The sequence below is a fragment of the Prionailurus viverrinus genome, chromosome C2 (assembly GCF_022837055.1).
Source record: "Prionailurus viverrinus isolate Anna chromosome C2, UM_Priviv_1.0, whole genome shotgun sequence".
Lineage (NCBI taxonomy): Eukaryota > Metazoa > Chordata > Mammalia > Carnivora > Felidae > Prionailurus > Prionailurus viverrinus.
The window spans coordinates 1,657,715-1,683,218 of NC_062569.1; the positions used below are offsets into that span (position 1 = coordinate 1,657,715).

At 43.3% G+C, this 25,504-nt stretch overlaps 1 protein-coding gene across 8 annotated transcripts in view; it reads left to right on the top strand.

Moving 5' to 3' along the window:
- The first annotated feature begins 6,964 nt into the window (after nt 1–6,964).
- The window catches only part of CLASP2 (cytoplasmic linker associated protein 2), a 182,124-nt gene continuing 163,584 nt past the window's right edge, over nt 6,965–25,504 (top strand). For 7 of the 8 annotated variants that reach the window (XM_047874374.1, XM_047874379.1, XM_047874377.1 and 4 more), the window contains exons 1-2: nt 6,965–7,252; nt 21,693–21,771. In XM_047874374.1, coding sequence (XP_047730330.1) covers nt 7,058–7,252; nt 21,693–21,771 — 274 coding nt within the window. In that variant the 5' untranslated portion in view covers nt 6,965–7,057. The remainder of the gene's footprint in view (nt 7,253–21,692; nt 21,772–25,504) is intronic. The other variant, XM_047874380.1, reaches the window with a different exon arrangement.

Sequence of the window (25,504 nt, forward strand, 5' to 3'; positions counted from 1 at the left end):
CCATTCACCTCATTTGCTCCTGTATCAAGAAACTTCTCTTAAATCTGCCATGTAAGAGTTACCTTTTCCTACCTCGGACCATACCCTTTTTATGACCATTCCCCACATTTAGCATTGTAACATACATTTTTGACATGGGGAGTTTGGAGTTAGATTCTAGGAGAATTTAAGTGCCTTCTGGATTTGCGTTATTGTCTATAGAGCTTAAGTCAAATTCTCCAAAATGGTAGGAGACTCGAAGGTATTTCCCAGTTGAAGGGTTACATAAATGAGTCTCTCTGCACCTCACGGACATAGTGGGAAGTTAGGAACATTGACGCCATTGGTGGTGCAGAGCTGGGCAGAGCCCTCCTGGTAGGCAGGGTCACGGCAAATCCACAACACTCAGTGCACCTCCTACCCCAGCGCCACTTTAACTCCCAGCCCCCTTCTTCAGCGAAGCATTCCACTCACTGGGAACCCACCTTTGAGTTTGTTACATCAGAAACCAATGAGAAAACATTTACTCACAGCAATAAGTTTACAGCAAGCGGTGCCGAGACAGGTAGGTCCATTTCATCAATTATTAATTTCCAGAGCAATCTATGAATACATATATTCAAATGTATTTGCTACATTTATGAAGCTTTTTCACCTCCTGATGGATTTAATTTGATCTTTACCAAAAAGAAACAAAAAGTCTTTGGTGCTGGTGATGGGATTTGACTTTGCCCTACTTACAAGTTATGAACTTAGCCTGTTGCTGTTTCACAGACTCCTGGGTCAGAGACCAGAAACTTCTTACCCATTGCACAGTAAGTTACAAGAGCTTCATGTTTGCAATGATTCCCCTTCGCCTCTCAAATCTCATGAGGGTTGAGTTACAGGAGAGACCCGGAGGTTGGCAATTCTTCATTGTATAGCAGGCAGTGAGCAAGACTGTTCTTTGTCCTGGAGGGAGACATTATTTCATCCCTCAAGGCTGCTTGCTGCAGACATCACCCTGAGCAGTAGCCCAAGTACAGAGTGGTCAAGGCCTTGCATTGTTGGCATACCCAACAGGACCCGTGGGGCTCATGGAGGAGTATCTCTCCCAATAATCATTATTAATCCCCTTTATTTAAACAAAACACGGGGGGTGCCTGGGTGGCTCAGTCAGTTAATGGTCCATCTTTGGCTCAGGTCATGATCTCCCAGTTTGTGTGGTGCCAGCTCAGAGCCCGGAGCCTGCTTCGGATTCTGTGTGTCCCTCTCGCTGCCCCTCCCCCACTCGTGCTCTGTCTCTCTCTCTCTCTCTCTCTCTCTTTCTCAAAAATAAATAAACATTAAAAAAAATTTAATAAATAAATTAATTTAATTAAATAAAATGAAACACTGAAGCTCAGAGACATCAATAGATCACTTTATTTACCCAGCTAATAATATCAGAGTGTCTGTTCTCTCCTTCTAAATTGGTGCTACTTTCAATAGACCTGCATTTACATCTAATATGTAAAATGTTTTATTAATGATTTTAATTTTGATAACAAATTTAAATTATTTGAATCTTAATAATATATTGTTAAATATTTTTAAAGTATTCAATACAACCTTTAAAAAGATTGTCACCTATAACCTTATTAAATGTCACTTAAAAATATTACCACATAAGATATTATGAAATGTAATTTGTATATTCTAAATATAACTTCACATTTCTTTTTCCTTTTTATTTTTTTTTTTTAATTTTTTTTTTCAACGTTTATTTATTTTGGGGACAGAGAGAGACAGAGCATGAACGGGGGAGGGGCAGAGAGAGAGGGAGACACAGAATCGGAAACAGACTCCAGGCTCTGAGCCATCAGCCCAGAGCCCGGCTGGAACTCACGGACCGCGAGATGGTGACCTGGCTGAAGTCGGACGCTTGACCGACTGCGCCACCCAGGCGCCCCTCTTTTTCCTTTTTAAAATGTGACTACTAGAAAATTTTTAACTGCGTTTATTTTATGATCACATATATCATATTTCAAGTGAATAGCACTGCGATAGACCATATTTTCCTTTTCGTCCCTTTTTTATTCCTTATTTTCCTTGTAATCCTTTGTTCCTAATCTTTTTTCTCACTTTTTTTTTTTAATTTTATTTATTTGTTTTTTAAAAAAATTTTTTTCTCAATGTTTATTTATTTGTGGGACAGAGAGAGACAGAGCATGAACGGGGGAGGGGCAGAGAGAGAGGGAGACACAGAATCGGAAACAGGCTCCAGGCTCTGAGCCATCAGCCCAGAGCCCGACGCGGGGCTCGAACTCATGGACCCCGAGATCGTGACCTGGCTGAAGTCAGACGCTTAACCGACTGCGCCACCCAGGCGCCCCTTCTCATTTTCATTAGTTATAACATATACATCGCAAATGCACCATGTACTAATCTTAAGTGCACAGCTTGCTGAATTGTTACCTATGCATTCTCTGCTCTAATCACCATTCAGATCAGGAGGCAGAATGTTCCCTCCTACTCGATACCCACTGACTCCCATTCTTTGTGATAACTTCCATTACCATTGGTAAGTTTTCCCTGTATTAGGACTTCCCATAAATAGAATCCCTGTTTTGTGTCTTGGGCTCAGCACAGGGTTTTTGAGACTCATCCTCACTGTTGAATGGACCAGTAGTCTGTTTTTTGTTGCTTTGTAGAATTCCACTGTATGGCTATACCACAGTTATCCGGTCGCCAGCTGGTGGACACTTGGGGTGTTTCCAGTACAGGCAATTATGAATAAAGCTACTCTGAACATTTGTGTACGTACTTAACCCCTGAGGAAGGATGTGATCTACATCCAGTGCCCCCTCCCACTCTAGTATTTAACACAGTGCCCTACTTGATGGATTTTTGGTGAAGTATGGTTTCAAACTAGCAGTGATTTGTCTCTTGGCCTTCAAATGGAAAATAAAGTCCAATGTCATAACAAAGTCTGCTCAGAGTTTCCACTATCATCACAAATAATGAACAAATGGGTGGGGAAGTCAGTCTCCTGTATTTAAGTGATCTATTTCAGTCTTGTTGCCAGTTAAAAATAGAGTTGTGCTCCCAGATACATTTTAGTGACTGATTACGAAAGAATGTAGATGTTTCCTACACTGGTTTTTTTCCTAAGAGTGCTACCCATTTTCTTCATCTCCTTATCCTTTCCTTTCCTTTTTAATAGTAATTCAGAGAAAGGCAGATCTAAGTGGAAACACTATATAGATATTCAAAGGAAATCTATGTTATATGAGGAGTGTTATTATTTTGGTAGTTAATTCCAAAATTTTCTTTTTCATTTTCTTTCCTCTAGGATTATCTATCTGGGAGACAACAGAAGGCAGACATCCTAGGTTTTAATCATGGATCTGAAATCATGAGCAAGCCTGGAGATTTAGCTTCTGAGCCTCAGCTTTCTTGTCTCTAAAACGGGGATTCAATACCTTCCATACAGGAGTTCTGGGAGGATTAAAAGACAGAAGTCAAGCTGAGCTCTTCAGGCAACAGCCTTTGTGAAGCCCAGTTCTCATTGGACCAGGCCTTCTTCCTACATGAGCTGCTTTTTGTGTTTCCTGTTGTCTTTCTGATAACTTGGGTATTGGCAGGGATCTGTCTGCCAAGTTTCCTAAACTGTGTACTCAGGCATCTCAGGGTACAGCAGCAAACCCACCTAGAGCAGTCCAGGACAATTTTATTTTATGTTTATTTATTATTTTTGAGAGAGAGACAGGGCGCGAGTGGGGGAGGAGCAGAGAGAGGGAGACACAGAATCCGACGCAGGCTCCAGGCTCTGAGCTGTCAGCACAGAGCTCTATGCGGGGCTTGAGCCCACGAGCTGTGAAATCATGACCTGAGCCGAAGTGAAGTTGGACGGTTAACCGACTGAGCCACCCAGGCACCCCCTGGGATATTTTAAATTTTAAAGGGAAACAGTGAAACTTGGCATCTGTCAGACATGGCATGAACTATACTGGCCCCAGGAAGTTTGCAGTTTCAGCATTAAATTATGGTACATTTCTTTCGTTGATGTCATACCTTTGCAAGACTGTTTTCTGTGGTTGCTGTGACAAAAAGTAAATGCTACGTGGAAATCTGTGTACAACAGGTAGAAGATAGCAAAATCCCACCTGAATCCAAGGTTTGAGAAATTGCAGTGACCAAGAGGTAAAGATATCTCCTTAGTACCTAAGGGGGGTTATTTAAAAATGAAATAAAAATGTATTTTTCTCAATTTTTTTGTGTATTATTTTTCATATGCCTACTAAAGTCTTAGGATATGAATATTCATTACGTTGTTTGGATCTTACTACACAGTAGGTGGTATTTCTTAGGTATTCCTTTTGGTCTAGGGGTATGTGAAAAAGTGACTGAGATACTAAGTGCTGTGAACTAACTTTGTTCTCAAGATGTTTAACCTAGGATAGACAACAGTAACATAGAGGAATATGTAGATTTTGTAGTAGGTATGTAATAACAAATGTTACAACAGTCAGACTAAATTTGTGGATAAACTATTCCCCAGGAAACCACTTCTTTAATTAGCTAATTCCTGTGTATCCTCAAATCTCAATTAAAATGTAACCTGTTCCAGGAAGCCTTCCCTGATTTGTAACTCTCCTACTCGCATTCTCAGTGCCATCTAGGTAAGGAACCTGTCATCTAGGTTTCCAAAAACACAGTGCTTATCCCAACATAGCATCCTAGGATCTTTGAGTTTTTTTGTCTCTGTTTGAGTTTGTGGAGGGTGGAGACCAGATCTAAATGAATTTTGTATCTGTTGAATTTGGCACCGTATTTAGCATGTAACAAGTGCTTGGAAGGTATTTGTTGATGAACTAATAAAATGCACACAGGTATATACGGGTAATAGTAGCCAGTGTTTACTAAGCATTTTATAGGTACTCCCAGGGTTATTCAAATGCCATCGTATTATCTTATAACTTGAAGACGATTTAGTTTTCTTGTTACTTAAAGACCATCTAGTGTGATCTCTGAGTTCAGAAAGGTGAATGGAAGGCTGAGAGCAGCAGTCACTTTTGGTTATGGGAACAGGTAGGGCTGAACCTGGACTCCAGGGCTCCTACGATTTATCTTTTTCCACACCATGTCCTACACCTGGTCACCGGCAAATAGAGTATAAACTTCTTGTGGACAGGATCCTCTTACGTTCTTCTGCAACCTTCATGAATAGAACCTTTAGGCACCTGAGGAATAGTTACCACAGTTTACCTCATTGAGCTCCAGTTTCAGGGAAATTATAGCACTTATTGATGAAAGAGACTTTAAAATACAACGCGAAACACAAATATGGAAGGAAAAACCCACACGAGTCACCCGGGTGGCTCAGTTGGTGAAGCGTCTGAGTCTTGATTTTGGCTCAGGTCACGATCTCTCGGCTTGTGGGATCGAGCCCTTTATCGGGCTCTGCGCTGACAGCATGGAGCCTGCTTGGGATTCTCTCTTTTCCTCTCTCTCTGCCCTCCCCCTCCTGCTTGCTCGCTCTCTGAAAATAAATAAATAAACATTAAAAAAAAAACAAGAATAGAAGTTAGAGCATGTATTATTATTGTTGTCATTGTTATTATTTTGTCTTTATGAACATTTCAATTATCAACATGTCAATTTTCGTTGAATTCATTCACTTGTTCACCTTAAATTGATTGAGCCTCCATTATTTGCCAAGCCGCATCCTAGGGAAAACACAAATTATTTTGGAGCTTTTTGTGTACTACCCAGATATTACACAAATAATTACTAAATTGTGGTTGGAAGTAACTGGCAGGAAGATAAATACATTGCGCATTGAGAATATATTAGGGACCACTCCACACTCACGAAAACGGCTAAAATCAATAACCCTTACCTTACTAAATATTGTGGAGAATGTGGAGCAATTGGAACTTCAAGCACTGCCGGTGAGAGTGTAATATGGTCCAGCCACTTTGGACAACAGTGAAATACATACTTATCCGAAAACCTAGTAATTCCAGTCCTCGGTATTTACCCGAGAGAAACGAAAACATGCGTCCACACAACGACTTGCACAAAACTGCTGATGGTTATAGCCGCTGTATTCATCATCACTGAAAAGCTGCAAATATCTATAGTGAACGGGTCCACAATTGTACTGCTTCCATACAGTGGGCTACTACTGTGCATAAGGAGGGCCTACGGGCACACCAGCAGTACTGGGTGAAACTCAAGACATTATGCTAAGAGAAGGAAGGCTGGCTCAAACGAGTACAGATGGTGCGAAGTTGTGTGACGTCAAAGGACGGGTAAAAACTACGGTAAAGCGATAGAAACCGGGTTAGAATTGCCTGGGAGTGCAGTGATGGGAGGGTGCTATTCTCTGTCGGTGCTGTGGTCACCCTGGTGGCTGAATCTGCCAAAACTCATGGACGGCACACTTCAAATTGGTGTATTTTATTCCATGTAAATTAAACCGGAGTTAAAAACAAACAAACAAACAAACAAACAAACAAACAAACAAACAAGCTACACGGTGACCCAACCGATGAAGGTGGCTGGGAGCAGGGGTCACGGTGCTTTTCTAAGAGGAAGTGCGCCGGACGGGGAAGGGGGCTTTCCAAGGGCCAGGAACTTGCCCCGGCGTTGATTTCAAGAAGCAACCTTGGAAGCGACCTCTGTTTCACAGGCGGGGACGAAGATGCCGCGGCCGCCGGGCCACGGCCAGCCTCCAGAGACAGGCCGAGCCGGGCCGGGCCGGGCCGGGGCCCCGCTCCCCGCGGCAGGGCCGGCGGGAGCCGCCGCGGCGAAGTCGCAGGCGGGGCGGGGCGGGGCGGGGCGGGGCGGGGCGGGCGCTCGCCGGCGTCGCGCCGACGTCACGCGCGTGCTGACGTAGCCGGCGGCCGCGGCCTCTAAAGCGGGCTGGGTGGCGGGGGGCGCCGAGTTTGACTAGTTTGGGGGCCGCGCGGCGCCTGGCGCTGCTCCCGCGGCCCGCCGCGCCCCGCGAGCCGCGCGTCGGCCGGCCCGTAGCGGCGGGGAGCCGCACCGGCGGCGGGGCGGCGCTCGGCGCAAGTTGGTCCCCCGCGGGCGGGCGGCCGGGCGGGCGGCCATGGAGCCCCGCGGCATGGAGTACTTCAGCGCCCAGGTGCAGCAGAAGGACGTCGGCGGCCGCCTGCAGGTCGGCCAGGAGCTGCTGCTCCATCTGGGCGCCCCCGGCGCCATCCCGGACCTGGAGGAGGACCTGGGCCGCCTGGGCAAGACGATCGACGCGCTCACCGGCTGGGTGGGCTCGAGCAACTACCGGGTAAGCGGCGGCGGCGGCGCGGCGGGGCCGGGCACGCCCTCCCGGGCCGGCCCTTTAATCCCGGACGTGCGCGTCCCGCCGGGCGAGCCCCCCGGGGTGCGCCTGGCGCCTGCGAACCGCCCCGGGAACGGGAAGCCTGTGGGCTCGGGGGTCGGCGGGGTGGGGGTGGGGGGGTCCCTGGGCGCGCCCCCGAGCCGGGGGCTTCGTTCCCACCGCGACCGAGTTTTCCCCCGGTTGTGAACTGACAAATTCAGCGATTCCGCGACCCGATGCGGAGTTACTTGGCATTAGGACGCAGCGTTTCGCCTCCTGTTTCAAACGCATTGGTAATTTGCACACACAAAGCGCTCGAAGACTTTTTGCATTTGTACGTACCTGTGTCATCGCTACTTGGAGACGGAGGACATTAGGATACGATATTTTTAAGTTCAAAAGAGTGTGTTAAATCAGACTCTCTTATTTAGTGATTGTTTAGCCTGCTTAATCTTGCTTCTTTTCTTTATTGCTTTTCTTTAAAAATGAATTTTGAGTCTGCAAGGTTGTGCTCTTTGTCTCTAAAAGCATCTTTAGAGCTTAATCAGGTGCCTGATTAAGTTTACTGTTAAATCTAATACAAAGATGCTGACCCCAGGGCATTAGGTGTTTGTTTTTCATTTATTGTGGACGGAAAGCAGTTACATGCTGTTAACTCCTTTTACCGTAGTTGAGGACCGACTCGGATTTGAAACCTGTGTCTTAGCAGGTTAGCTGATGCCGAAAAAAAATTAAACAAGCAGGAATGAGTGTTTTTGAAGAGCTGGGAGGAGGTGGGCTGTAATGTAGCCACGTTGAGAGACCAGGTAATTCTGTAATGAGCCTGTACCGTGGTTTTTAGTAGTTATTTTTCTTTCGAGTCTTCTGGTGGCAGTGTTGCTTTAAAATGCGAGTTCAACTCTGGACGCAGTGATTCTCCTAAGTAATTTATACTTACAACCCTGCGAATAGGCTGTACTTTGAAAGCTTTATTCTCATGGAGTAGAAAGACAGACTCTACTGCTGTGCAGATTTAATGGTGAAGCTTAAACCTGAGTTTTGGAAGGGGTTGGCTTTTACAAGGATAATAAGCCGTTTGAGAATTAACCAGTTTGATGCTCTGTTGCATACTAGCTCGTCATTCTTTTGTAGAACTTCAGCAAAAGTTAACATTTAATATATCAGTACCATCTGGGAGAAACCACCTAAATTTCCTCACCATGTCAAGGCATATTCCCACTCAAGAGAATTGGTTTCATGTCGTAACATAGGCTCTTGCAGAAAAAGTCAGCTCTTTGGTAGGGCTTGCTTCTTCCCTTCCCAGCGAAGGGTGTCACCTGCGCAGCCCGTGCTGAGTTGGCTTTGGGCCCTTTCACTCCTCAGATGTACCGTCTTCCACAGTAGCCCAAGTCTTCTTTAATGTCTTTATGCACTACTTGCACTTAGTGCTGTATTTTCCTCTCAACTGGTCCGTAAGAACTAGAGTCTATCCAGGATCTGACGCAGGCTCTCCTCTCTTCACCATCCTGTCCGTGCTCCTTACTAGATGCTGTAGCTTGAGACAGTTTCCACAATCAGAAGATAACCGCCACAGGCTTCCACGACCTTAGCCACACGCTCCCTTGTAGCTACGCCCATACCTTCTGCCATCTGCTCTGTTACATGAAAGAAGGGCCTTTCTCGCTTCCGTGGTCTCTTGCCTCCTTAAGGACATTAATTCATCAATTCTTTCTCCTCCCCGAATCATTAGTTCTCTTCTTTCTACCTAATGCTGCAGATAAAACCTTATTCTGGCATTGTTAGAGGGCATTGGGCTTTGTTTCTTATTTGAGTTTTATAAAGTAAGTTAGCAAACTAGGTCGTCATTTTTTACCCAAGATACAATAAAACATATTTGACTCTTTTGAAAAAAAGGGTATCGTGGAATTTTTTGAACCTACGCACAAATAGAGAATTGTATTTAAATTTCAAATTATGCTGAGCAAGTTCTAATTTTCTTCAGATTTGATAGTACTTTACCATTCGTCTTAACAGCCATCATTACTTCCATAAATTTGAGTGATGGTGCTGTATCCTGGGTGGTGGTCTAGATCCTGAGGATCCCGCTGTGAGGAAAACTAGCAAAGCTCATTCATTTAACTTCATTTGGATATTTATTGAGGACTAACTACAAGCAGGCACTCTTCAGGCACTCCAGATACAGTAGTGGAGAAAGAAATCCTTTCCTCTGTGGACTTAGGTTCTAGTGGAGGCAGGGAACAAACAAGATAAGTAAAACCTACAGTATGCTAGATGGTGGTAAGTGCCTTAGAGAAAACAGCAGGAAGGGAATAGTGTTGGGCAGGATGCAGGTGTTGGAATTTTTTTTTTCAATATATGAAATTTATTGTCAAATTGGTTTCGAGTGTTGGAATTTAAAATTTTTTTTTTAACGTTTATTTATTTTTGAGACAGAGAGAGACAGAGCATGAACAGGGGAGGGTCACAGAGAGAGGGAGACACAGAATCTGAAACAGGCTCCAGGCTCTGAGCTGTCAGCACAGAACCCGATGCAGGGCTCGAACCCACGGACTGTGAGATCATGACCTGAGCCGGTCAGATGCTTAACCGACTGAGCCACCCAGGCGCCCCTCAAGTGTTGGAATTTTAAATAGATGGTCATTGGGGCACATGGGTTGCTCAACTGGTTGAGTGTTTGGCTCAGGTTACCATCTCATGAGTTTGAACTCTGCGTCGGGCTCTGTGCTGACAGCTCAGAGCCTGGAGCCTGCAGCCTGCTTCAGAGTCTGTGTCTCCCTCTGTGCCCCTCCCCTGATTGTACTCTGTTTTTGTCTGTCTCAAAAATAAAGAAACATTAAAAAAATTAAAAAAAAAAACCCACATGGGAAAGTCAGATCCTTGCCCTTATGGAGATCCCATTAGAAAGAGAAAGGCAGAAGGGGGGGTGCCTGGGTGGCTCAGTTGGTTGAGCATCTGACTTCGGCTCAGGTCATGATCTCGCGTTCTGTGAGTTCGAGCCCCACGTCGGATTCTCTGCTGACAGCTCGGAGCCTGGAGCCTGCTTCGGGTTCTGTGTCTCCCTCTGTCTCTGCCCCTCCCCTGCTCACGCTCTGTCTCTCTCTGTCTCAAAAATAAATAAAACATTAAACAAACAAACAAAAAAAGGCAGAAGGGTATACAATGTAGATAATGTCAGGTAACAAGTGATTGTAATCAACTGATGTGGATGGAATGAGGCTAAGATGAGACTAGTTGGGGGTAGTCGAGAAAGTGAGGTGAAAATTGCATATAGACATGAAATAAATGTAGGAGTGAAGAATGATTTAGACAGAGGAAACTGCAAATGTGTAGGCCCCAGTTCTGCGAGGAAGATAAAGAAGGACAACATGGCTAGAGTTTACAAGCAAGAGGTGTTAAGAAAGATGAAATTGAGGAGGCAGGTGGAAAGGGCCCTGTAGGGTTACTCTAAGTCAGTGGAGGGGTGGCTTCCCTCCACTGAGAGTGGAGGCGAGAGTGGGCTGTAGAGGCGCACCAGGAGAAGCAAGGAGGCGGCTGAGGCCGGTTGGTGGCACGGCAGTGTTGGAAAGGGGAGGATTTTGAGATGCAGTTTGGGGATAGAGCCAGTGGGACCTCCTTTGGGTCCAGAAGGAAGAATTAAGCGTCCTTGCCTTTCTTGAGCACCCGTCATATACTTGGTGAATTGATCGAGGACTACTTGAACCTAGGGAAGGTTAAGGTTTTCCTCCTCCTTTTCTGCCTTTCTGTAACCTGACTCTTGAGTGTCCTATCATTTGTCAGCTGTACTTTTTTGTATTGTTTATCTGCAACTATAACAGTAAGTTGACCCTAAAAAATGGAGAAATAAATAGCATTTATATCATAACTATGTAGTGCTCAGCTAAGGAATGTGCTAAGATTTCAAGTATTTTCAGAATCCGAAACCACAGCCCCTTTGCCGTTTGAAGGATACTTTCCAATATCAGCCTCACCTTGATTATTGTATTTCTGATAAACTATCAATTTCTTAGAACATACCAGTTCTTAGGTTGCTTAAGTAAAAGTTGAGATCTAGCGTTTTATATATGGATCTTGCGTGTTCTTTTTACTTAAAGAATGTCCAGGTTATTTTTTTACTGTAACCGTCCTTTTATGTTGTCACCTTGGATATGTGCATGAAAGTTGAGTAAGGCAGTGATTCTGAACCCATCAGATTCAGTGCCCTCTTTTAATGTCTCCCTTATAATCCTGAAATAAAATTTGTACATGATACTAGTACACATAATTTTTCAAAGTCCCAATAATGTCCTAACTGTACTAAAAAAGGAAAATTATGTGTAATTTGTGATGAGATAAAGTAGATGTCGATCTGGAAAGGTCCCAGCCTGACTACCCATGAAGACATAAGGGTAGTTAGGTGGCTGTACCAGTGCATGTTCTTGCTGTAAATGCTGCCACACAGTTGAGGTGTGTGGTTGCTGCTGGTTCAGACTTGACAAGTGGCAATACTGTTGCTGATTGTGATCTTCTGGAACTCCAAATCCCGAACCTTATTTTCCTTGAGTATTCCGTCTTAAAGAGTTTGATCACTCCAGTCCAGATATCTGACGTTCATGGTTAATTCTCTTCTCCCTCTTCACACTTACTTCACGGTCCTCATTTGGTGAAGTGCAATTCTGGTTAATTGAACTCTGCGTATCCCACACCTGTACCAGTGCAACTGAAGGTAGATGGAGAAAAACACAAAACCTCTAACTGATTTCACTTAAAATTTAAAAAAATGTTTTAGATGTTTATGTATTTTGAGACAGAGTGAGCAAGCAGGGGAGGGGCAGAGAGAGAGGGAGACAGAGAATCCCAAGCAGGCCCCGCAGAGCTTGATGCAGGGGCTCCATCTCACAAACTGTGAGATCATGACCCAAGCCAAACTCGAACACTTAGCCGACTGAGCCACCCGCGGCCCTCAGTTTTGTGACTTTAAAACACCCTAAAATTTAAGCTTGGTCTTAGCTCCAAATTTGATTTGTAGAGTTTCTGTTTTTCTACCTGTTAAAAAATGTTATTTTGCTTTTATATTTGTAACATTTTATTGTCATACTTTTGTATTTATATATTCAATATACGTTTATATTTTTGCTTTCTGATATATTGAAATGAAATGGCATTTTGTGTATTACTTTTTATGGCCAGCCTACTTATAATTCGGAACATTTTTTTTTCTGCAATTTGTGGATTCTTTTAGGTTTTCTGTACATAGGGTAGTCCCTTGTCATCCATGAGGAATCTGTTTCCAAGACTCCCAGCAGATGCCAGCAACGGCAGCTAGAACCTGTATCTACTGTGTTTTTCCATGTAAATACATGTCTGTGGTAAAGTTTAATTTATGTTAGGCACCATAAAAGATTAACATCAATAATAAAACAGAACATTTATAACAACATAATACAATAAAAGTTACGTGAATGTGGTCTCTCTCAAAACCTCCTTGTACCGTGCTCTCCCTTCTGTGATGATGTGCGATACTAAAGTGATGAGATGAAGGGAGGTTAGTGATGTGGGCGTTGTAGTTGTGTGGCATTGTGTTAGGCTACTGTTGACCTTCTGATGAGAATTATCTGCTTCCAAATCACAGCTGACCTTGGGTAACTGAGGCTATGGAAAGCGAAACTGGGGATGAGTAGGGACTACTGTAAAATCCAGACCATAATGATAGTTTTGCTTCTTCTTTCCATTTATTTAGTTTTGCTTGGTTTGGGTGCATTTGGCTAAGACTCTTAGGATGAGGTTGAGTGAAAGAGTGTGGGCCTTGAATTGTCCTTTGTTTCAAGAACAATTTCACCGTGAGCAATCACACTTACTGTAATTTTTAACTTTTCGCTATGAAGGATTTTTAACATATCTAAAGGTAGACAGAATAAACAGACCCACCCACAACACCAGTCCATCGCTAATTATGCTCATTACTTTGTCATAAATCACAGATACAGTGTTTCATCAATAAGACTTTCTAGTTAGTGTCTCAAAGATAAGTGTTCGTAAAAAAAAATTGTTACCATAACCTCACTACCATTAACACATGTAGAAAGCTAATTCCTTGCGGGGCACCTGGGTGGCTCAGTTGGTTAAGCATCTGACTTCAGCTCAGGTCATGATCTCGTGGTTTGTGGGTTCAAGCCCCATGTCGGGCTCTGTGCTGACAGCTAGAGCCTGGAGCCTGCTTTGGATTCTGTCTCTCTCTCTCTCTCTCTGCTCCTCTCTTGTTCTCTCTCTCTCTCTCTCTCTCTCTCCCAAAAATAAACATTTAAAAAAAATTAAAAAAAAAAAAGCTAATTCCTTGGTATTAAATATGCAGGGTCAAATTTCTAATTTTCAAAAACATCGTTCGGGGCGCCTGGGTGGCTCAGTCTGTTGAGCATCTGACTTTGGCTCAGGTCATGTTCTCACATTTTGTGGGTTCGAGCCCCCGCGTCAGGCTCTGTGCTGACAGCTTGGGGACTGGAGCCTGCTTCGGATTCTGTGTGTCCCTCTGTCTCTGCCCCTCCCGCATTCATGCTCTGTCTCTCTCTGTCTCAAAAGTAAATAAACATTAAAAAAAGTCATACAAATTTTTAAATTCATTATTATAAGAAAAATCAGGATCCAAATAAGATTTCCACATTATGTTTAATACATTAGTTTCCTGTTGCTGCTGTAACAAATTACTACACACTTAGTAGCCTAAAGCAACATATAGTACATTTATTTCCTTAGAGTTTTGAAGGCGAGAGGTACGGAATGGATTTTATTGGGATAAAAATCAAGGTTTCAGCAAGACTGTACTCTTCTGGAGAACTTAGAGGAGAGAGTTTTCCAGATTCTGGAAATTGCGTGCCATTTCTTGGCTTATGGCCTCTTCTTCCATCTTCAAAGCCAGCAGTATAGCACCTTCAAGTCTTTGTGGGTTTTTTAATTTTTTATATATTTTTTAATGTTTATTTTTGAGAGACAGAGCATGAGCAGGGTCCGAGGAGCAGAGAGAGAGAGAGGGAGACACAGAATCCGAAGCCGGCTCCAGGCTCCGAGCTGTCATCACAGAGCCCGACGTGGGGCGCGAACCCACGGACTGTGACATCGTGACCTGAGCTGAAGTCGGACACTCAACCGACTGAGCCACCCAGGCGCTCCCAAAATAAAGAATTCTCAAAAGTCCACAATAAGAAAACGAACAATCTGATTTTTAAAACGAGCAAAAGATCTTAACAGATACCTCACTGCTGAGCCACCCTGGGGCCCTGCACCTTCAGATCTTTCTGACTGCCACTTTTGTACTCACGTCTCTGCTTAATCTCCCGCCTCTCTCTCGTGTGGAATCTTGTGATATATTGGGCCCAGGATAATCCAGAGTAATTTCCCTGTTTTAAGATCTTTACCACACCTTTAAAGTTCTTTTTACCGCATAAGGTCCTGGAGGTTAGGATGTGAACACCTTTGGGAGGCCATCCCTCAGTTCACATGTTTATTGAGTCTCTGAGTTTGTTTCTACCTCTGTTAAAAATTCTTTTTTAAGATTCTTTTAAAAAATTCTTGGACTTTATTTGTGGAGTTTCACACAGTTGTGATTTTGCTGATTTCACTCCTGTAGTGTTAGTTCCTCTGTATTTTACTATAAGTTGGTACTTGGACCTAAAGCTTGATCAGTTTCAACCTTTCTTTTTCTTCCCCCTCAGGAGGCACATAATGTCAAGAAGGCACATAAGGTCTGCCAGTATCTTTTTATGATGTTAGCAATCATCAATGTTCGGTGCTTAGATCTCTTAACTCGTTAGGGCTTGTACAGTGATATTCTAATTGTCATTCTGTCACTTATTAACTAGGATACTTTGTACAGAGAAACTTCCCATTTACTCCTTTTTTTTTTTTTTAATTTTTTTTTAACGTTTATTTATTTTTGAGACAGAGAGAGACAGAGCATGAACGGGGGAGGAGCAGAGAGAGAGGGAGACACAGAATTGGAAGCAGGCTCCAGGCTCTGGGCCATCAGCCCAGAGCCCAATGCGGGGCTCGAACTCACGGACCATGAGATCGTGACCTGAGCTGAAGTCGGACGCTTAACCGACTGAGCCACCCAGGCGCCCCATTACTCCTTTTTAAAAAAATGTTTCTTTAGTTATTTTGAGGGGAGGTGGGAGGGGGAGGGGGAGGAAGAGAGAGAAGAGTCCTAGGCAGGCTCCATGTTCAGCACAGAGCCTCACGCAGATCTCACGACCATGAGGTCATAAGCTGAGCAGAAATCGAGTCTGATGTTTAACCCACTGAGCCACCCAGGCGCCCGCCCCGGCCTCCACTTCTATTTCATTGGCATAGTTTGTAATAGAAAGGCGGGCATCCCTGATTTTGTTGTGCTTTGCTTTATTGTGCTTCGTAGATACATTCCTTACAAGTTGAAGGTTTACGGTAACCGGGCATGAAACGTGTCTACTGCTGCCATTTTCCCAGTGGCACTTGGTCACTTTGTTATCTGTGTATCACATTTTGGTAAATCCTGGCAATATTTCAGACTTTTCTGGTTACAGTATGTCATGATGGTCTGTGGTCAGTACGTTCAGATGTTACAATTGCTCTATCGTAATTGTTAGGGAGCACCACGAACCACACCCATCTGAGAAGGCCAACTCAGTCTCTACACGCAGTGGTGCTGACTGCTCCACTGAGCAGCTGCTCCCCGTCTCTCTCCTTCCCCCCAGACCTCCCTGTTCCTTGACACACAGCCGTGTTGAAATGAGGCCAATTAATAGCTCCACAACGGCTTCTACGTGTTCAAGTGAAAGAAAGCGTTGCGTGGGTCTGACGTTACATCCAAAGCTAGCGGTGATTAAGCTTAGGAAGGCAAGTCAAAAGCCAAGACAGGCCAAAAGCTAGGCCTCTTGTGACACACAGCCAACTTGTGACTGCAAAGGAAAGGTGCTTGAAGGAAACTGAGCATGAATGCTAAGAAAGCAGAACAGCTTCATGGCTGATCCAGACCTAGTTTCAGTGGTCTGGAGAGGAGATCAGAGCAGCCACAACGCTCCCTTAAGCCAAAGCCTCATCCAGAGCAGGGCCCTAACTCTCTTCAATTCCGTGAAGCCCGAGATTGGTGACGAAGCCACGGAAGTTGGCTCGTGAAGTTGAAGGAAAGGAGCCGTCTCCATAACCGACAGGTGCAAGGTAGCACAGCCAGCACGGGAGTCCCAAAAAGTGACTCAGAGGACCCAGCTAGGGCGATCCCTGAAGGTCGCTGACTAAACAGCAGATTTCCGGTGTAGACGGAGCAGCCTTGTGTCAAGAAGGAGATGCCACCTCGGACTTTGACGGCTGGAGAGGAGAAATCAGTGCCTGGCTTCAGAGGACAGGGTGACTCTCTTGTTAGGGCTAATGTAGCTGGTGACTTTAAGTCGAGGCCAGGGCTCGCATCATTGTGAAAATCCTGAGACCCTTAAGCATTGTGTTAAATCTACTCTCCTTGTGCTCTGTAAATGAAACAACAACGTCGGAAGGACAGCTCATCTGCTTACACGGTTTCCTGAATATTTCAAGCCACTGCTGAGAACTATTGAAGGAAAGAAGATTCCTTTCAAAATATTACTGATCATGACAATGCACCGGTCCCCAAGAGCTACAGTGGAGCTGTGCAGTAAGAATTAATGTCGGTTTCGTGCCTGCTAACACCATATCCGTGCTACAGCCCATGGATCAAGGAGTGATTTTAAAGTCTCATTTAAGAAATACATATTGCAAGGTTGTAGCTGCCATGGGTAGTGATTCCTGTGACGGAGCTGGGCAGAATAAATTGAACGAACCCGGAAAAGATTCGCCATTCTAGATGCCATTAAGAACATTCGTGATTCCTGGCAAGAGGTCGGACTATCAACATGAACGGGAGTTTGGAAGAAACTGATGACTTTCAGGGGTTCAGCGGAGAAAGTAACCTCAGATGTGGCAGAGATAGCAGCAGAACTAGAACTAGAAGTGGAGCTTTCACTGTGCAGAAGCTTTCGACTTGGGTGCAGTCCCAGTAGCTTCTTTGCTTTTGCTTCCCTTGCCTCAGGAGACCTGCCTAGAAAGTTGCTACGGCCAGTGCCAAGGAGGTTACTGCCTGTGTTCCGTTGTAGGATTCTTATGCTCTCAGACCTCATATTTAGGTCTTTGGTCCATTTCAGGCTTATTTTTGTGTAAGGTATAAGAAAGCGGTCCAGTGTCATTCTTTTGCACGTTCTTGTCCCGCCTTCCCAACACCATTTGTTGGAAGAAACTGTCCTTTTCCCACGGGATATTCTGATGGGTTAAAGAGGTGATTGCGATTAAGGAGTGCACTTGTTGTGATGAGCGCAGGGCGACGTAAGTGTGGAATTAGTATGTTGTACATCTGAAATTCCCACAACACTGTATGTTAGCTGGAATTAAAATAAAAACCTTAAAAAAAATGGAGCTTGAAGTCGGGACTGACTTTGCAGTCTCCTGATAAAACTTGACCAAATGAGGAGTTGCTTCTGATGGGTGAGCCAAAAAAAAAAAAAAAGCTTTTCTTGGGACGAGATCTATTCCTGGTGAAGATGCTGCGAAGATTGTTGAAATGACAGCAAACGTTTAAAATATTGCATATTTTGAGCAGCTGATGAGCCGCATCAGGGTTGGAGAACATCAGCTCCAATTTTGAAAGAAATTCTGTGGGTAAAATGCTGTCAAACAACATCACGTGCTGCAGAGAAATCATTCATGAAAGGAAGAGCCAGTTGTTGTGCACACTTCGCTGTTGTCTTACTTTAAGAAATTGCCACAGCCTCCCCAGCCTTCGGCAGTCACTCCCCGGATCAGTGGGTAGCCATCAACCACCCTCCCCAGCCAAAAGAGTACAACCTGCTGAGAGCTCAGATAACGGTGAACGTTTCTCTAGCAGTGAAGTATTTTTTAATTAAGGTGTGTACTTTTTAAAGACATGATGCTGTTGCATGCTTAATAGAGCACAGTACAGAGTAAACATGACTTTTATATGCTCTGGGAAATGGAAAAATCCACTTGACTCACTTTGTTGCAATATTCCCTTTGTTGCAGTGGCCTGGAACAGAATCCACAATATTTCTGAGGTACACCTGTAATTTATATGATTCTTTCCTTTTGTTTGCTAATAGTCAGAATACTGGGGTGGTCTTCTAGCCTCCTCCAATATCGGCCACATAGTTCTCATCATTACGGATTCTTGTACTTAAGCGCCTCTGATGTGTTTCAAGACGGTGCGCTTATTATCCTTATTAATATTCAAACTGTCCTATCTTGGCATGACCCTAGTAACCTCTGATAGTATCTTTGCTGTCTGGCATCATGGGATGTCCTATTTCCTGCTCGTGCCCTGGGATCAGCCGCTCCTCCAAGAAGCTCTTGTTCTTTTTAGTGGGAACGACTATGTGGAAAATGCAGCGTGAGTGCCAGTGGGACCCATTGTTCTTGTCAGTGGACAGGGTTGGGTTTTATTTTCGTTTTAAAGAAAAATACATCATGAGTTTATAGTGACTCTAATTCAGATTCCGGGCTGCAGTCTTTCCTGTTTCTGTATGTCTTCTATCTCCTTCAGCCAACAAGATTTCTAAAAGCATTGAAGTTTCTTTTTTGCAGAGTTGTTGTTGTGTTTAGTGCTTATCCCCCTGGAGAGAGATCATCAAATTGCTATACTTGAAAATCTGTGTGGTTGTAATACTAATTCGGTATACATTTAGGTTCACTTATTTTCAGTGAAATTAGTTATTGCTACAAATAAGGTGTACTCACAATAGTCTTGGTTTCTTTCTCTATTACTTATAGCCTATTCCTAATGATTAATTTTTTTTCCTGATTATTTTTCATTGTTGTCATTTTTAATAAACATTTCTAAGTAACTGTGTCTATTCATAGCCCTCTTTGTGTATATACACATTGCCCCAACTTGCTTTTTTCACTTAACAATATATCATGGAGGTTATTGCACAGCAGAATTAGGAGAGTAGTCATTTTTATTTTTAAAGTGTTACAGTACCCTAGAGTGTGGATGTGCCATAATTTATTGACTCTGTCTCATATTGATGAATGTTTGGATAGTTTCCGGTCTCTTGCAATGAATAATGTCTGCATGTTTTTAATAATTTTGCTAGTGTATCTTAGGGATAGATTTTTTTTAAGTGAGATCTTACCGAGTGTGCATGTTTTTCCTGCTGATTTGAGATACTGCTTTTATCATCTGTAAAGTCTGTTAAGTCTGTGAGTCTATTTGTAGATTTTCAACTATGTTTTAACAGTTTTATTGATACAGCTTACATACTATACAATTTATTTATTTGAACTGTACAATTCATCGATTCCAGACATTCTTGACGTTTCTTATAAGTTTAATCATATGACATTTGGCCATTTGTGACTTCTTTTCACTTACAATGTTTTCAGGGTTCATTCATGTTCAGCACGTACCATTCAGTCCTATTTATGGCCAAACTTTTTTTTTTCCCCCCTGAGGAGGAGGAAAAGGAGGACGAGGAGAAGAGAGAGAATCCGAAGCAGGCTCCACCCCCAGCGTGGAGCCCATGGTGGGTCTTGATCTCACGAATCATGAGATCGTGACCTGAGCCGAACTCAAGTCTGACACTTAACCACCTGAGCCACCCAGGCACCCCTGGCCACGTTTTCAATTGAGCGTATGCCCCATTTTCTGTATCTGTTCGTCAGTTGATGGACATGTGGGCCCCTGTACCTTTTAGCTATTGCAAATAATGCCGTAGTGAACATTGGCATACGAGTATCCGTGTCCTGCTTTGGACACACACCCAGGAGTGGGATAAATTGTTAGGTGCTCAGTGTTCAACACGCTACACTTCAGCCCTTCCCTTTTTTTCCTGTGCTTCGTGGAGGGTTTTTCTCCGTGTTTTCTCCTCCAGTGATTAGGTGCTCTTGCTTCCTAGGCTGTTCTTGCGAGCCTGGTTGTGGGGAGTGGCAGCGTTCTTGGGTTTTCTGGTCCAGCTTCGGCCTTACGAGCCCTTTGTCCCTGAGTCCAGGGGATGAGGCCTTATTAGAGATCCTGCCCCTCCTCAGCTGGAGACCTTTAAACATTTGAGCCCAGGGTGATTTTCTGCTTCTCCCTCAGAGGTAGGGGCTCTTTTTTTTCTTTTCTCGTTACTCAGTAGCCGTGAGTTTTTACCTGTGTCCTGGGGTGACAGTATTTGTCTTTCTCTCAGCGGCTTCATACCTTTGTTTCTTACAAGCGGTATGGGAGAGGAAAAGTCTGTGACTTTCCTGCAGAGGTAGCTGCTGTCTTCTTCCGAGACCCGGACAACCAGGAGACAGTCATGGTGTCCGGTGGAGGCTTGTGGAGAAAAAGTCTGCATTGGGGTCCCTCCTTTTGTGTCTGTGGCTGCGAGGATTACACATTTGCACGCTGGCCTACATTCGGCTATTAGCAATGAGTTACGTACAGCGGAACGCTTAGCCGGCTTGTCCCACGGCTCGGCTTTCCTTCTGTCTTCTGCCACATGTGACCTACTGCTCACGTCCCATCTCCCCTTGGGGGCATCTGTCTTTCCTTGAGTTTCAGGCGAGGTGATTATCCTACAACTTCAGCTTTCTGATGAACTTAAGAGTGATTATAGATCTCTAGGTTATTTTTTTTCTTGTGAAGTGGGAGTGGTATTTTTCCTAGTGTCTCCATCCGAGATAAAAGCTGGAGTTCCTCTGTAATTAAAGGCGCTCTTCGTCTCTAACTTGCATTTGGGAAACATTTCAACATCACAGGAAGAAAGTTGGAAGCGTAGTCAGCGACCTTTCTACCCTTCACCCATTTTACCGGTTACTAACATCTGGCCTTTATCTTCCTGCATGTTTATACATCAGTAGGAGTAGTGGCATTTATTGAACCGTTTGAGATTAGAGGGCCCTAACCTCATGACTGTCTACCCCTGAATACTTCAATCTCCTTATTTTTTTGGATTTTTAAAAAATTCTTTTTAATATGAAATTTATTGTTGAAGTGGTTTCCGTAACTCCTTATGTTCTTAAAAAAAAAAAAAAACAAAAAACTTGGTAATAGGGATGCCTGGGTGGCTCAGTCGGCTAAGCATCACACTTAGGCTCAGGTCATGATCTCACGGTTCATGAGTTCAAGCCCCACACCCGGCTCTTTACTGACCGCTTTGAGCCTGGAGCCAGCTTTGGATTCTGTGTCTCCCTCTCTCTACCCCTCCCACCCCTGCACACATTCATTCATTCATTCTCTCTCTCTCTCTCTCTCACTCTCTCAAAAATAAATAAACATTAAAAAAACACAAAAAAATAAAATGTATCTTAGAAAAAACAAAAACTTGGTAATATATGAAGATCTTTATATGTCAGTGATTATATATTGATACTAAAGAATGCTTTGGTAGTTTGTATTCATTAAAATTTTTTCTGTCTGTAGGTATCATTAATGGGATTGGAAATTTTAAGTGCCTTTGTGGACAGATTATCAACACGATTTAAGTCCTATGTAGTAATGGGTAAGTTAACTTTATTTAAAAATCGTTGTAGGTGTTGACATACTGGCATTTTTTTCTCATGGTTTTTAACAGAATTGGTTCTCTGTGAATGGAAAAAAGTAATTTTCTACAGCCCAGAGATCTACTACGTAGTATTTTAGTTTGCCTCGACATGAAAGATTTTAAGCCTATTAAAATAATTCTATTTCCTCTGAGACAAATAAAACCAAAAAAAGCAAAAGACGTATTAAATATCCTGCTAATAGATTTTTACTTCATAACTTAAAAACTGTTACTGTAACTTTTACTTTTTTTGACATTAAAAATTTATAACTTACAGCACGGCTTTTTAGACTTCTGTGGTACAGGACCGATATTTTGTAAAATACAGTAAAAATAAGTTATACAGCAAAATGAAAGGAAAAAAAACGATGGGGCCCAATTTTTTATTATTAGATTCAATAGACCAAATTACTTTGGTCAGATTGTTTTTAAAACTTGATTTTATAAGCGCTCTCAATTTTTTTTTTTTTTTTTTGACCGCAGATAGTTTGTAGACCCGTCCCGAGCTGCCAGCCATCCTCTGAGCCGCACTCACTTCCGGTGTGTTCGAGGTGTGGCTCGAGCCCGTGGCGCAGTTCTTTTGTTGGCACAGTCGTCAGGATTACCGTGCTGGCTCTGACCTGTTTCCTAAACCCAGGTGGCCCTCGTGTGCCTTTTGGAGCGCTTTGACGAGTAGAGCTGGTTCCTAATGTATAGCGATCGTTAAGGGCAATCGCAGCTGTTCATGATTTTCTGTTATGGATTAAGTTAATGCTTCCTAATGCCTCACACTTACTTTCTAATTATCTTTGGTCAACTTTTTCTTCATGTTTGGTATGTCCCCAGATTCTGCTGGTTTCTTATTTTTATTGTCTAACTATCCTTTCAGCAGAAGCATCTTAGTAAGTTCCCTTCAGTAAGTTCCCTTTTTAATCACTACCTGGTTCCAGGTCATTCTTTGCATGAATGATGAATGTCTTCTGAAAAGGTCATTCTTTGCATGAATGATGAATGTCTTCTTTACCGTATCAGTCTTCTGCTTAAAATCCTGTGATAGATGTTAAAAACTAGGCATATGTGTTTTACTTAGGTATTTTCTTAAAACAGTTTGAGTCATTGTTTAAAATCAGGAAGTTTTATGTAAAAGATTCGTATTTATGGCTTGTCCGCCCCCACAGGTACTTACTTGTTGGCTGAAGTTTTGTCATAGATTCTCTTTTGTATGGGTCCTGAGCTTTCTGCTGCACAAGTCCTCCCATCTCGTCTTGCCCCTGCCTGAGGATGGCAGTTGTAATGCCGCCAGCTTGGAGTACCGCCCTTTCTAGAGCTGGTTCAGTTCGGGCATGTCCCGTACCTCCCTGACTGGAGGCGTTTGTGTTTGGGACCCCTGCCCTACAGTAGCTCCCCATTATTAGTTGTGACAGACCGTATTTTAGACCGGACGGTAATTCTAGGTATTGTGTATCTTGCTTATTTTTCAAGTGCAAGGAGAGCCACATGGAGTTTGATGCACCGACTCCTTATAATGAGGCAGCAGGAATAACGGGACCGGAATCGCAGTTTGTTGCCTCCCGGGACTGTCCTGCTTTCAGAACCTCTGTTTGGCTCTCCTCTGGTGGCGGTCCACTTCTCTCAGCCTGTACGTCCCTTCCACGTCTTAGTAGCCTTCTTCATCAGCGGTCTTCAGCAAGTACTGTCTCCACTTTAGTTAGCGACTTGCTCGCTCCTGGTAGTTCTGGCTTAACTCGCTCGTGGTTCTGCTGTGCTGCTCTTTCCTTTTGAAATCCTCTCCTCTTTCCCATGGTCCGTCCTTTCGCTTTAAAAGACCTGCTTCGGATTTCAGTGTCTGGGAGCTTTTCAGATCAACCTCAACCTACTCTGAATTTTCCTTTACTCAGTGCTCTCTTCGGCAGCACATATACTAAAATTGAATTTTTCTTTACTCTGTAGTTCTTATACCGTTAAATAGTCAATGAATTACATTAAGTTGCTTTTATTATTTTTCATATGTGTTTTCCATACATGTATATAGGCTTATACGTGTAGTTTTTTTTTCTGTCTTCTCATCTACTCTTTATGGTTATTTGTGTACATTAATATTCGTATCATTTTCACTTTGAACCCCAAGTGTCCATCATTTTCCTTGGTGAGATTCAAACTCGTTATTAATTCAGAGTCAGTGTAGTATAACAGGAAAATTTCATCACTGCTTTGCTAGTGTATGTTGCCTACTTGTTACCCATTTTGGGCTTTATCAACTTTACGTGTATAAAAGATTATCCCCACATTATTCCTAATTTGTATGATAGCCCCACAAGATAGGCAGTATATATTTGTACTCTTGTTTCATTTTGTTTTAATTTAGAGAAAGAGAAAGAGCCAGCAGGGGAGGGGCAGAGAGAGAGGGAGAGCGGGAATCCCCAGCAGAGCCTGCCCGCAGGGCTCAAACCCGCCTGCAGGGCTTGAACCTGGGAAACGTGAGGTCACGACCTGAGCCAAAATCAAGAGCTGGAGGGTTAACCAGCTGAGCCACGCAGGTGCCCCTCTGTGTACTCTTAAGGAGGTACAGTACTAAATGAAGAGCCCAGGGTTAGCTTTTTTTACTGTTTTACACCTTAGCCAAACCACTTTAGGAGCCCTTCACCTGTGTTTATTTTTGAGAGGGGTGGGGAGGAGAGAGAATCCAAAGCAGCCTCCAGGCTCTGAGCTGTAAGCTCAGAGTCCGATGTGGAGCTCAAACCCACAAACTGTGAGATCATGACTTAAGCCAAAGTCAGACGCTTAACCGACTGAGCCACCCAGGGGCCCCTGAAGGTTCATTTTTTTTTTTTAAATAATGTCATCTTAGATGTATGTAACTTGATGTGAGTGATACTGTCTTTCGGTACACTTAGGTTATTAACTACCAAAGGTATTTTTTTTTATCTTTTTAAGTTAAAAGTGAAGAGATGTTTTAGGAAAATTGAGATTGATGTTCAGTTTTAGACAAAGCTCCAGAAAGAGTTTGGGCTCTTTTGATGTAGCTCTTTTAATGTAAAATATTTAAAATTTCTTTTGTGGCCACAGATACTGTGGAAAAATAAGTTTTTCAAACAAAACAATATATCCGATTTACATTTAACAGCGATCACCAACCCTGGTTTTATGACAACTGAATTCAGTAAAGGATCTCATATTTTACAAATTTTAAACAGATGGTTTTAGCCCAAAATGGAATTACGGGACGAGTATTAGAATAATCGGGCTTCCTGCTCATCACTCTTGCGTCTTGTAAAACGCAGGATGGTCTGTGTCTCGTACAGTGCTGAGAGAACAAGACATAGCACTAGCTGTGCGTTGAACTTCTTCGCTGTTTCGCTGTCCAGGTTCCAGTCTGTGTAACAGGTTCTTACTGGCTGCACGGTACAAAGCTCTGTTTTGGAGTCCCGTAATGATCTGTTGAATATCCATCGCGTTGAATGGTAATTCAGTGGTCATTATAATACGTACAGATCTTTTGGGTAGACTGTTGACTCTTCCAAATGCTTATTATGGGCTTAGCACAAGTGGGTTTTGTTTTCTTTTCTTTTTTTTTTCTTTCCAGTTTTACGTCATTCTGTCACTAGTCATGTGAGGTATAGGCCTGCACCCCTCCTAATTGTATAGACAAGGAAACTTTCAAATTCAGAGAAGTTTACGGTCTTAAATAATTAACAACTGGTAAAACTAGGAA